Below are 13,230 nucleotides of genomic sequence, written 5' to 3' on the forward strand. Positions count from 1 at the left end.
GCCGAAATGGGTCACTGGCTGCATTAGGGGCTTTTTAAAACACAAGAAGTTTCATCTGAGACAGGAAATCGAGCCATCACCCTCAGTGCATCACATTCACAGAATAAATTCCACATTGTTTTCCTCCGATGCAGAATCAGCCGGCGCACCAAGTGTGTTTGGCAGAAAAACAAAGCTAAGATTTTTTACAGTGTCGCTTCAGTTCCACTTCAAAGACTTCAGAGGTGTTTTAATCTGCAAAGACACAGGAGTTGAAGGAAGAAAAGAAAGAAAAAACATACTCGGCTCATACGTTTCCTCATTTATACCGAAAATCTGAGTTGCTGGAGGTAGAGTGTGGTGGCAACGTCTAAATGAGAAGTTTCTAAATGAAGCAGAGCTGTAATTAGCACTAATAGCTCGTCAGCTGTAGCGCCTCAAGGGGGAAGACATCCAGACTGAGTAACAAAAGGCAGTCGGCTTTAGTTAGAACAAATTTCTAATGATTCGGAAGGGGCCCAAAGAGAGGACTGGTTATTCATGACATCTATTGTAAATGCCATTTGGATGATCAAAAGATGTGTGTGACTGATTGATCCAAGGTTGGTTTGGTTGTCTGAAGAGTTAACGATACACACACCATGCAACAGCACTCCTGTTTCACTGCTAATGTGAAACTGATTATGCAGTCAGTGTGTATGCTAATGAGAGTAGCTAATGACAAAATGTGACACCAGTTAAGGGCAGATAGTTTAAAGGGAAGGTATGCACACCACTTGTAGTGTCAGATATCTGTTCTGCTGACATGTTCATACCTCAAACCGTGGCTTTAAGGCTTCTTGGCACATTGATACTTAAATGGCAGTGAAAGGTAACTGAAAGATTAAACGTCACTGTAATGAGGCGTCAGTAAGATGCACACTGCAGGAGTCTGTTCAACATAAATATGTATATAAATCTGTGACCAGCTGATGCCAGAAAATAACAAACAAGTATACAAGGATCTGCCTTTGGAGAGTTGTAAGGCTTGTTTGCTTACAGAAAGTGATTTATCAAGAAAAACTGGCAAACATTTGCTGGTTTTAGCTTCTTAAATGTTCATATTTGCTGCTTTTCTCTGTTTTGTCTTTTCTCCCAGCAGAACAATTTTCGTTTGGTGTGGTTGATGGTTGTAAACACTACGGAGGATGAACTTTATCACTATAACCCAATCAAACAGTTTGACATTTTCGGAAATGCGCTTATTCTTTTTCTCTTCGAGAGAGTTAGATGAGAAGATTGGGCCCTGTTGATACCTATTGATATCTGTACGCTAAACATAATGTTACAGCCAGCAGCCCACTAGTTTAGCTTAGCGTACAGACTGGCAGCCAGATGGCAGCAGAGGGAAATAGCTAGCTTAGCTCTGATTAAAGTACCCAACGGTACCTCCGAAGCTCACTAATTAGCACCATATATCTTGTTTGTCTAATCCGTACAAATAACGCAATGTAAAAACCTCAAGTTATGGTTTCACAGTTGGGTCATGGGTCTGACTATTTCTTGGCCGGGAGCAGTGGCTTCCTGGAGACTGAGTGAATCTACGAGGTCTCCATTACAATGATGGGATGTTCTCCTCTTGTAGTCCTATTCAGGTCAGTGCTCCGCTTACTCTAGCCAGGTCAATCTGATAACCAAACCTCCATTCCCTCCTGTCCCCCTCCTCTTTATCCTTTCCCAGCCTGTGCACACCGAGGGACCTGCCACTGACCATCCAGTCCTGCGTCCTCCCCAAGGACTGCAAGATGACTGACTGGGCCGTGTGGGGCCCCTGTTCCAAAACCTGCGTGGACCCTGAGTCTCCCATAGGTAATCGCACTCGGAGCAGGAAGGTGGTCCAGTTCCCGGTGGGCGAGGGGGCGGAGTGCACGCCACTGGAGGAGTCTGAGACGTGTGAACCTCAGGGTGAAGGCGTGCCGCCTTGTGCCACGTGAGTTTCTCCTGATGATGGGGGAGGGAGCCGGGGAGCACAGCAGGGACTGAAAAGTGTAGATGTGTTTTTCATAGCGAAGCACTCGACAGGCGCTCATGTTTCACACGGATTCAATTGCATGTTAGATTGTCATAATCAGTTAAAGCATTGTTAAGACCCTGCCACAGTACAAAACACTCCGCAGGGATTCTTTCTGTGTTCCAATAATCTCATAGCCTGGTCCTACCAGACTCTCGTACATGTCATTTGTACAGAGAGTCTGGCCACTCTCCATTGACAAGTGTTAACTTCCTTGAAGGCGGGTACTCTGTTGAAGTTTAAAACTTTTGGATCTGCACAGAGCCACTCTGGATCTGCCATAACCAATCGCTAACATTTGGTCGTGACGTCGGCTTAGCATCGCTAGCGTTAGCCTTAGCCAACTCCTTCACCACTGGGGGGGGATAGAGGGAGACTACAACGATATTTGAGTCCCACAAACTCTCACAGACACAAAGATTCAAACTGTAGGCTCACAGATGGCCTTTATCCCCTCAGTTACATCCTATATTATCTTTACACTGCTATTGCCAAAATTCTTACTAATACTCTCATCCTGGAGAGTGTTTGATTTTCTGTGAGATACATTTATTTATTTATTTAGAAATCCATTTTTCAAAATGTTTGAGTCCAAGTTTCCTTTTAACACATTGCATTATACATTATTACCAGCTGTGTTAACAAGCCTATAAATTGTGATTATGAAACAAATGTCCATCATTATATACAAAAATCATATGTCACTGTGTGTTCTTCTGTTCTGATTGGTTAAACTGGTGAGTAAACTGTCCTCATGCCTGAAACTATTCGCATGCTGTACTTCAGTAAACTGAAAAGTGCAGTTCATCATCTTTTAAAGAAAAAAAAGAAAGACTAAATTGGTTGTTACTATGCAACACATATGTAAGTTCTGTAGTTAGTAAGATTGTAAATATGATGTACTTTGACACTATGATACACCCACACAGAACATTCACGTTTTCTTCCTCTGTAGCTACACCTGGAGAAGCACAGAGTGGAGCGACTGCCGGGTTGACCCGTTGCTAAGCCAACAGGACCGTCGGCGTAGCAACCTGACAGGGCTCTGTGGGGGAGGCCTGCAGACCAGGGAAATTTATTGCGTCCAGGCCAATGCTGAGCTTCTAAAATACCTCAACGACCTCAGAGCAAAAGACAAAGGTAAAGAAAGAAAAGTTTCTGTGACATGAATCCCCTGACAATGTTGCTATTAACACTCTGTGCAGAACAGCTCCTTTAACATCTCCTTATCAAAGTCCACTTTTATGGGATGTGAAGTTTATTCTCTGAGACCAAAAGTCATTCGTCAAGCTCATCTTATTGACTTTTCTTTAAATGAAATTTTGCCTCGCATTATTTGTATGAAATTGACAGCTGGAGTGTTTTTGCAGTCTGTGTTTATTTTCCTGTAACAGCAAGTGTACCAGCTGTACAGACATAAGCTGTAGTTGACAACCTATGACTGTGCTCGTGCCTTAAAAACCAAGAACTCAGTTATTTGCTCCAGACCACTCTCCTTTTTTTTCTTCTTCTGTACGTTCATTAATGTGAGAAGCTGAAATTTGTTCCTCTATGGAGGAAATATTTATTCATAATTCAAATTTAAAGTCCAAAGAGAAATTGAAAGTCCAAAGAGAAAACGAAGCGAGATCAAATTAAAAATAGTATTATTTTTTTGAATTTTCCATTTGGCTTTTCCATTTGGATTTAATATTTGGCTTTTCAATTTCAATTTAACATTGGCTTTTCATTTGGACTTGATACATGTCAATGTAAATGAGGAGGCCTGGCCCAAAGGCTGGTGGGAGGGTCTGAAACGAAAGGGGTGCAGAGGCACCTTATGAACAGCAGGGGGAGTTGACTGCTGGGGAGCACACTGTTGAGTATCTGTCTGCAGCTTCGCCACCAGGCTGGCTTAGCTTCTTATTTCACGATAGAAACTGATGATGTCGGCTAAACACAAACGACATTTCATGCAACAACAGTGAAGTAGTAATAGTTCATGTAGTTACTATAATTGAGCCCGTGAGGACTAGATTAGGACTGTATTTAAAGCTGATTCTGGCTTCGCCCCAGGTGTGTCTGTTTAAAACACGGACGGAGACAACTTCTCTCTTTTGAGGTTTTATTTAATTAAGCAACAGTACAAACATGGGTGTGGGTAGCTCTGCTACGTGTGTTTGTGTGTTGTCAGATCTCGAGGACACACACACACACACACACACACACACACACACACAATCTCAACCGGGTAGTCATCGTCCGAACTGCGACCTCTCCTTTTTCTTTCTCTCACTTTTGTGAGGTGCGTGTCCGTGCTATTCTCCGACATGTACTCACAACAATCACTCCTGATTGACGGCCTTTTGTACAGCTCGTGTACTTTTTCGTTCATTTGATTTCTGATTTTGAAACGATATCCAAATTTGAAAAATGGGTCATTTTAAACCTTGTTAATATTGATGACAATGTGTTCAAATGGAAAACAAGCCATATTTCAGAAAATAAACTTGTCCATGATTCTATTGAGAGACTTCCAGCTGACAGCGGTGTCACGCCTCCTCATTTACATTGACATGTGTCAAGTCCAAATGAAAAGCCAATGTTAAATGGAAATTCAAAAGCCAAATATTAAATCCAAATGGAAAAGCCAATGTTAAATTGAAATTGAAAAGCCAAATATTAAATCCAAATGGAAAAGCCAATGTTAAATTGAAATTGAAAAGCCAAATATTAAATCCAAATGGAAAAGCCAAATGGAAAATTAAAAAAAATATTTTTAATTTGATCTCGCTTCGTTTTCTCTTTGGACTTTCAATTTCTCTTTGGACTTTAAATTTGAATTACGAATAGATATTTCCTCCATATTCCTCAAGCTGAAACATTTTCAACCTGTGAGGACGCGTATTCACCTCAGTTTGTGCCCTCCAGAGCAAATTTGCATCTGTTCAGCCCTCAACTTAATATGTAACACACCATCTATAAAATGTGCTGTATGTTCAATCTGAGCACACACATTGAGAAGTAGCATTCACCATATGGACTCTTAGCACAGTTTTCAAGCCCCTGAAAACTTTTCTTTAGTATTTCTCTATATCACTGGTGGTAAGAAGCAACACTTTGTTTTATTTTTTACATATTTGTATTATTTATGTTTAAAGGAGGCATTATCATGCAGAAATTCTTCGACCAGCAGCTGGTTTTGAAGGGGTCTTGAGGACAGTCGGGCTTCGGCCAATCTATATTTATGGAAGGTCACAGGTTCGGATTCCTAAACCAGTTCGAGCATTTATTGAAACATGTTCTTCTTTTGCTACAAAATGCTGCTCTTCAGTGTGGCATACCCAATGTAAATGTCTGATCCACCACGTCTGTCTGCCAGTTTTTCCAGGTGTTGCTCTCCTATATCTTCACTGTCCTCTGTGATTTTTATATCACAAGTTTGTTAAGGAAATCCCTTTTTGTCAATAACACATTTAAATTGTATTGATCTCCTGAGGCTGTCAACCCTCTTCCTTCGATACTGTAACCAAAGTCAACACCACTGTTACATATGTCAAATTTTACAATGCCACACAGCACAGCCTAAAAACAAAGCAGTTGTACTCTCAAGTGTAACTCAAATAAATTTGATCAAGCGCTATTACATGACAACTTACATTCTCCAAACCCCCACACAGTGTGTAAGATCTGCCATCCCTTGTTGGATTTGTAGCAGATAATTGCACATCAAATGCTTGCAACAGACATATATAAGCCTACATGTTGACTCATGTCCAAATATACAATGACATACAATACTGCATTTGATTAATAGTCACTGTAGCATGTTCTATTTATCTTCTGTCTTCAAATATCCCACTGTGGCTACATTTTCAGCTTCAAAGTTTCTGTTTGAACATCCAAACAGCCGTCTACCCGCTGCCATTTTCTGCTTTTAAACCAAACAGGGAGTCATTTAAAACAAGTATTTTTCTGCTCCTGTGTCCTGCTGTCACTTGTCACTGGTCACAAATGCAAAGGCATCCATTTCTGACACTTGTCAAGCCAGCTTAAAGTCAAAGCTGCACTCCTAAAGAGGGTATTAAAGACATTAGTTAAGGCTAGGCTTATGGAGGCCAACGGTGATGATCGCGTGAGAGAGAGTGACAAAGTCTAAGAGGAGGTGAGCTGCCCGGCCACCACTCGTTCCAAATGTGAAGAGATACTCCTCTAGCGCAAACTAAGAGCTTTAAGCTCAGTCTATCCATTCTGGTGGTGTTTAGTGGAAGTTGTGGATGCATGGAGATATAAGCTGCCTACAATTTTGTTCATTTTAGGCTTTAATTAACTTTATTCATATAGAACGTTTTATCTATATAGAACTGCAATTAGCTCAATTACATTTTATTCTTTTTTATATTTCATCTTCTACTTTTATTATTAACCTAAAGCTATCTTGATGTTGAATGAATTTTTTATGAATGACTTGTGAAGGGAAAGCTAACAGTGCATTTGCTGTGCTAAAGTATTGTTTCTCAGAGCTTAAATTGATCTGCAGTCCTTTATTCTTTGTGTATCGGCCCTTTTCAAAAAATAATGAGTCCAGTAGCCAAGATTAAATCAATCAACAGACACTGTTCAGACAAAGCATATTGTATAATATTAGAACATTTCAGGAATACTTTATGAGATTGTATGTTCTTCCTATGTGCTATCTATCTATCTATCTATCTATCTATCTATCTTAAAGGCGCCTATAACCTCTGTTAAAATACATAGATCATATATACAAGCATGTTGAGAGCAGCGTTGCCAGGTCCGGCTGTGCAGGAATGTGCTAGACTTGTGTGTGTGAGTTTTACAGTACACGCACATATACGCATAAAGTTCTTATCTTCTTGGTGCAGGATTTCTCTCCCTGCTGTTGGGGGGTAATCCCCCCAGCACACCACTTCCCTCTCTCATGGATAAATATCAGCATGCAAAAGCGGAGGAAGATACCCTCAGGCCAAGATCTGGAATCAGCTTACCACCTCTTAAACCTTGACCTTAATCTTTACGGGGGAGTAGCTCCGATCTGACCTTTGATCAGTATTGCAGGCTAAATAACATTAACCGGCACTTCCTCAGCTAAGGCTGTGTAACTTTGGGTTTGGTTTCTGCTCAACTGCTGGAGCATATGGATCCCTGAAGCTCTTCTCCTAACCCTGTGGGAGTTGGCATTTTGCTCACCTTTTCCAGTATTTAAAAAAACTGGACTGTGTACTTAATACTGTATTAGGAGGGGTTTTCAAACTTCAAGAATTCAAATTCTCAAGTTCATACTGACATTGCAGGTTAGAAAATCACAGTGCGGGCAAGTAAAGTGACAGAAGATATGAAAGGAATAGTTAAAAAAAAATTTAAATGCACTTTCTTTCGGAGAGTTAGACGAGAAAATGGATATCAGTCTCATGTCTCATGCGTTAAAAATACAGAGCTAGAGTCAGGATATTAGTAGCCTAGCTTAGCATAACGACCGAAAGCAAAGGGAAACAGCTAACCTACTTCAAACATATGCCTACAGTACCAACATATTTTAGGCTGTCTTATTTACACAATGTGTTGTTTGTTAAATCTGTACATGAAAAGAAATGTAAGTTGTTGAGCTATTTCTTGACCAACAAATGTTTATTCGTGCACCTAGTGCACAGTCTCCAGCTACAGACTGGATTGCCAGAATGGCTTTGGTTTTCATTTCTGTACAGGCAACCTTACAAGGCTTTGAGATGCTACACACAGTCACTAAGCCTGGCTGTTTTTTGCCAAGGCATTCCTGCTCATAACTCCTCCTTAAACCACACACTGATGTTGATGTAGCGCTGTTGGTGGGTGTATTTTGAACAGAGCTATGCTAGCTGTTTCCCCGGCTTTCAATGTTTATGCTAAGCTAATGACATCCTAACTCCTGCTCCTGTGACTCAACACAGAGACATGACAGCGATATCCATAATTTCACCTCAATCTGAGAAAAAAGCCCCACAAATGAGCATAAAATGTTAAACTATTAAGTCTGTCACTATTAAGTTAAAAAGACTGTAAACTACTTTCAAAATCTCCAACTGATGAGATGACATGATCACCAAAAGTCATTGTGGCTTTTGATCATAAACCACAAAATCAATGAACAACAAAAGACAGATTTAGTCTTGCTCTTAAAGCTTAATTGTAAACAAGCCCAGGATACGAGGCCCAGTTGCTGTTGCATTAGTCTCTGCCTGTCTCTGTTTCCCTTCACTGTGTGTGTGTGTGTGTGTGTGTGTGTGTGTGTGTGTGTGTGTGTGTGTGTGTGTTTGTGTGATAGAGCTTCAGTCTCCCCGGTGTGTGTGTGTAGCTAATAGCTCTATCTCCCCTGTAATTGCAGCAGGTCAGACCCAAAGCCAGCAGAAGCCTAGTGTCCCCCCTCTCCTCTCCATCACCTTCCAGATAACAGGTAGGTATTTTTAGTCACGCTGATAACGAAGCTGCAGCTCCTTCCTTTGCTTTATGCCTCCCAGGTCTCTTTTTTTCCCTTTTCCCTTTCTCTTCACTCCCGTTCTCATTGTCTCCTCTATCCTTCCTTCCCTCTCCTCTCTTCTACTCTCCTCACCTCACCTATCCTGTATTCCTGTTTCCTCTCCTCCTCCTCTCTTCTTCCTTTCTTTCATCTGCTCTCCTAACCTGTCACCTTACCTTTCTTTCATCTATCCTTCCTTTTTCTATTCCCCTCTATCATTGTTCCCTCTCCTCTACTAATTTCTCCTCCTATCCTCTCTCCTTGTTTTTCTCCTCTTCTCCTCATTTCTCCTCTCCTTTCTTTACCTCTATCCTTAGTCTTTCCGTTCCCCTCTATCCTTCCCTCTTGTCTCCTCTCATTTTCTTCTCCTCCCTTTTCTTTTCTCTAACCTTCCTTTTTTTTAAATCCTGTCCTTGTTTCCTCTCCTAATATTTTCTCTCCGTATCCCTCCTCTCCATTCCTCTTTTCTCCTCTCTGCCCCCTTTCCTCTCCTCTAACCTTGTTTATTCTTCTCTTGTCATTTCTCCTCTCTTCTACTCTCTTCTTGTTTCCTTACCTCCCCTCCCCTCTCTTCTCCTCCCCTCCCTTCTCTTAGCCTTCACTTTCCTATGCTCTCCTCTTTTGAACATAACAACGAATCACAAAATGAATAAATGCAATAATAATAATTCAGATATTGATTTCAACAACACTTTGAAGGTTCTCCCCACCACTGTGACGCTTTAGAGTTATGATGGCGTTAACTGTACACCACATTTACATTTCAACAAAGATACAAGCCCAGACTGCTACTCTTTATCCTAACTGCTCAGCCTCAGCATTGTTGCCAAATCCAACAAAGGAGCAAGTAGTATTACAACAAAGTTATGTTCTGTATTCTCTCATAAAAAATCTGAGCAGAAGAGTTGAAGCTTTGAAGAGACTGTGAGAAAAAACGTTGATCCCTCACAAACAGAATCTGGATAGTGAGACATTTTCCAGCTTTGCAGACAATAAGTCATACGTGCATTAGAGATTTTCCCCCTCTGTTGTCAGTTCAGCACCATAGAAAAATGAACACACTGGAGAGCACACTGTAAAATAGATAGATAGATTCTCTCCAAGAGAAGCAGGATGTAATGAAAGTTTTTTTCTTTACTCTGTTGGTCCTTAAATTTGTATCCCCAAATGGATTGATGTTAAAAGATTGAAGTCAGTGTAGTTAAAACGTGGATTAGCAGTGGCTCGGAAAACTCAGTATTTGACTTTGAGTGTATTTGTAAGAGGAATTAGCCATTTTGCATTTCAAATTATGATTAAGCTCTCCTGAAACTTGAAGCTCTTAGATGTCTTGTAGGAACAGTTGGAATACAAGAAAAAAAGTGCCTCAGGTTAACCATGTGAAGAGATTTTATATGACTAAATCACTAAATAGCCGCCATAAAAAAAAAAGTAAATTTTAAAGGTTTCACTCCATACTTGAAAAGTTGAGATCAATCCATCTTTATCTGCCCGTTGAAATCAGGTTGGCTGAGCACCTTTATGTCTTTTCTTTTAACATTTCCTGATTTGACTTGAGTTTTAATTTCCTTGAACTGTCTTTTTATTTCTTTTTAAAAATTGTTAACACATTTTTATTCTTTTTTTTTATAAACCTAGTGATTTTATGACTTGTCTTTTATTTTGCTTCCTTTATGAAGCACTGTTGTCTGGATCTCCTTTTGAGTGGGAAAAAAATGTAATATCTCAGACAGATACCACAACAGATGGTACCAATTCAGTTTTTCCCTATTCTCCGGTACCATCAAACTAAAATGAAAGTCTACTTTCACTAACAGGTGTTGATGGAGAACTGCAGTGTCATTAGTTGACTACAGAAAAGGAACCCAACACTAGACGTCAGACGATTTCTATTATTTACCCTCTATTATTTAAAATGGTGTTTTGACCCTTTGTTTTTGTACAAGTTAAACAAAATAGAGATAACATGTTCATTTGTGAGCTTTATAGGTGCTGATAGGTAGATTTTGTTACCTTTTGACAGTGCTGTTTCCCTGTTTCCAGTCTTTTTGCTAAGCTAACCGGCTGCTGGCTCGTAGCTTCATATTTAACGTACAGACATGAGCGTGGTATCAAACTCCTTATCAAAATTTTGGCAAGTAAGCAAATAAGAGTGTGAATTATTCCCATAACACATACATGCCACCTTTTGGGATTTAGTCTGACCAGAGGCTCTAGGCAAAGGTCCTCTTTTTCCTTCTCTGTCCTATTTCCCATCACCTCCACCTTCTGGTATCGAATAAAGACCCAAAAACAAACATAGAGGCACAGCTTTGGAAGATACAGTAGCACTACTTTGAAATGACACTGACACCAACATACCTATTTTATGTGCATGCATACATGCATAATCTCTGTATCTTCAGAAAATCCACACATCAAAGTTATTTATTGTGGTACGGTTCAGCAGAAATGTAGAAATGTATTCTGCAAAGATGTCACAGAGCTGTGCCTCGCATGGTGATAGCATCTCTCCTTTTTATTTCGACAAAGTTCCTCCGTGGGAGTTCAGACAGGCATGCACTCACCAGATGCATCATGGAAAGGGCCTTTTAAATCATACACAGCGAGGGAAGGAAGGTATAAAATTACACCTCATGAAATAAACATGTGCGAAGACATTGTCACTGTTCTCTTACACCGTTAGTGCTGTATTGTTGCATCCTCTCTCCTGTCTCCGGTGAGAGTCGGCCGGCAAGGCTCCACAATGTTTTATGTTGCCTGCAAGGCGCGGCGCGAGATAATCATTGCTAATTTATCATTCTGACATGCTAACAGGGAGGCGATAAACAAAACAAAGGGATAATAGTGTCTACTTCACAGACATGTTTTTTTTTTTTTTCACTGTGGTTATCATCTGCTCTCTATAGGGACTCTAACGCCAGGAATAAAAAGTAAATAAGCATTTTTATGTCCCTTGTTCCCTTTGATTGTAATGCTGGTAAAAAAACAAAAAAAAACAGAATACAATCAAAGTAAAGCAGGTTCATTTTATGTACTGCTTATTTTGTGTTCCTTTTTGATCATCTGCACAGCCTCCCGCCCCGTGGAAAACAAGCTGTGCAAGGGTCCGATCCCCAACAGGTCCCAGCTGTGCCAAATCCCCTGTCCCATTGACTGTGAGGTGTCGCCGTGGGGCGCCTGGGGCCCCTGCACCTTCGAAAACTGTGATGACCAGGCTGGAAAGAAAGGTACGAAGACATGGTCCCAAAAGATGACGTCATGGTTATAACGATTTATTTTAAACCTAACTATCTCGGGTCAGTTAAAATATTTGATTTTTTTTTTTTTCGTTGCCATTGCCTCATCCATCTAGCATTGCGATACATACTGACAGTTTCACTCTGTGGTAAACAATGACCTCTTCTTTTCATTTTATTTCATTGTCTGTTTTAACCCAATATTCTCTAGTGAAGCTCAGCTAAAAACACAAAACCATTGAATCCGTCAGCGTGTTAGCGTGTCGTTATGGAGCCTGTTTGTAACCGGTAGGCTATCGACAACATTACCGTCAATTCACTCAACTGACTTTAGCAGTTAAGATAACAGACACTTGACTGTTCTGCTGTTATTACAGACATGTGACCTAGCTAACTGCTGACACTGGTCATGGCTGTGCATCGCTGTAGTTCACGGCACAGAATGAAATACACTGTGTTTCATGTATGAAACTGCAAACCAGATTAATTTCCTTGTTGATCAAAGGTGTCGGAAGGCAGTTCCAGATCCTTCCTGCCCACTTTAACATTTGGTTGTAAAATATTTGTTGCTCTGTTTTTACAATGTAGTAAATGCTGATTATGCTCTTTATATTAGTTTTTTTAAGAGAACTGCATAAACGTTATTGTTGAGTCTTAAAGCATTCATAAAGCTGCAATCTTCGTTATTATTTTTACTACTTATCCACTAGCCCTACCTATAGCTTTCAGAGAATAACACTGAATAATTAATGATTTAATGTCTCCAGTAATAGCAGGTCATCTTGTTAAAAATACATAGGAAACATACTATTGCTTTGGGTGGTGTTGCAGCCACATTATTAATATATTTTAAATATAAAATGTACCCTTTTTTTAATCAGTATTTAGCATGTTGTTCAGTCTGTGAAATCATAATTTAAGAATGTTCATGCAAACATAATTATATAATAATAAATTGAATGCGATATGTATGTGAAGGGCAATAAGTGATCCACGTTGTGTTCACTGAAGCTTGTGAAAAATGTCACAAGCTTACTTCTGCATGACTTGGTTCATTGGTCATATGTTCTCAATGACTGTTCTTCTGTGACATTACTAGAAGAAAAAAACTAACTTCATACTAGAACTAGATGGTCAGGGTTCGATTTCTGGCAGCCTCGAGCTTTGTCCATTTAGGGATTTTTTTCATATTATCATGAGTATTAATTAGCTGTCTCAACAAGTCAGCCATCAAACCAAACCAAACTAATCCTCAACATCTATCAGTGGTGGAAGTAGCACTCAGATCCTTTACTTAGGTCAAAGCACCAATGCCACAGTTTCAAAATCCTCCATTACAAAGAAAGGGACCTGGATTCAAACTCCACTTACTGTAAGTAAAAGTAGAAGTACTTATTCTGCAGAAAAAGGCCCACTGACTGATACATTATTATCTATGACATTATGAGAGTGTTAATACTAATACA

The 13,230-nt window shown here is 40.0% G+C and overlaps 1 protein-coding gene across 1 annotated transcript in view; it reads left to right on the forward strand.

Moving 5' to 3' along the window:
* The window catches only part of thsd7ab (thrombospondin, type I, domain containing 7Ab), a 123,133-nt gene that overhangs the window by 28,346 nt on the left and 81,557 nt on the right, over window positions 1-13,230 (forward strand). Inside the window, exons 3-6 of the mRNA XM_078251752.1 lie at window positions 1,700-1,948; window positions 2,985-3,169; window positions 8,394-8,462; window positions 11,600-11,755. Of these exons, the coding sequence (XP_078107878.1) occupies window positions 1,700-1,948; window positions 2,985-3,169; window positions 8,394-8,462; window positions 11,600-11,755 (659 nt within the window). The remainder of the gene's footprint in view (window positions 1-1,699; window positions 1,949-2,984; window positions 3,170-8,393; window positions 8,463-11,599; window positions 11,756-13,230) is intronic.

This window comes from Sander vitreus, chromosome 6 (assembly GCF_031162955.1).
Source record: "Sander vitreus isolate 19-12246 chromosome 6, sanVit1, whole genome shotgun sequence".
Taxonomy (NCBI): Eukaryota; Metazoa; Chordata; class Actinopteri; order Perciformes; family Percidae; genus Sander; species Sander vitreus.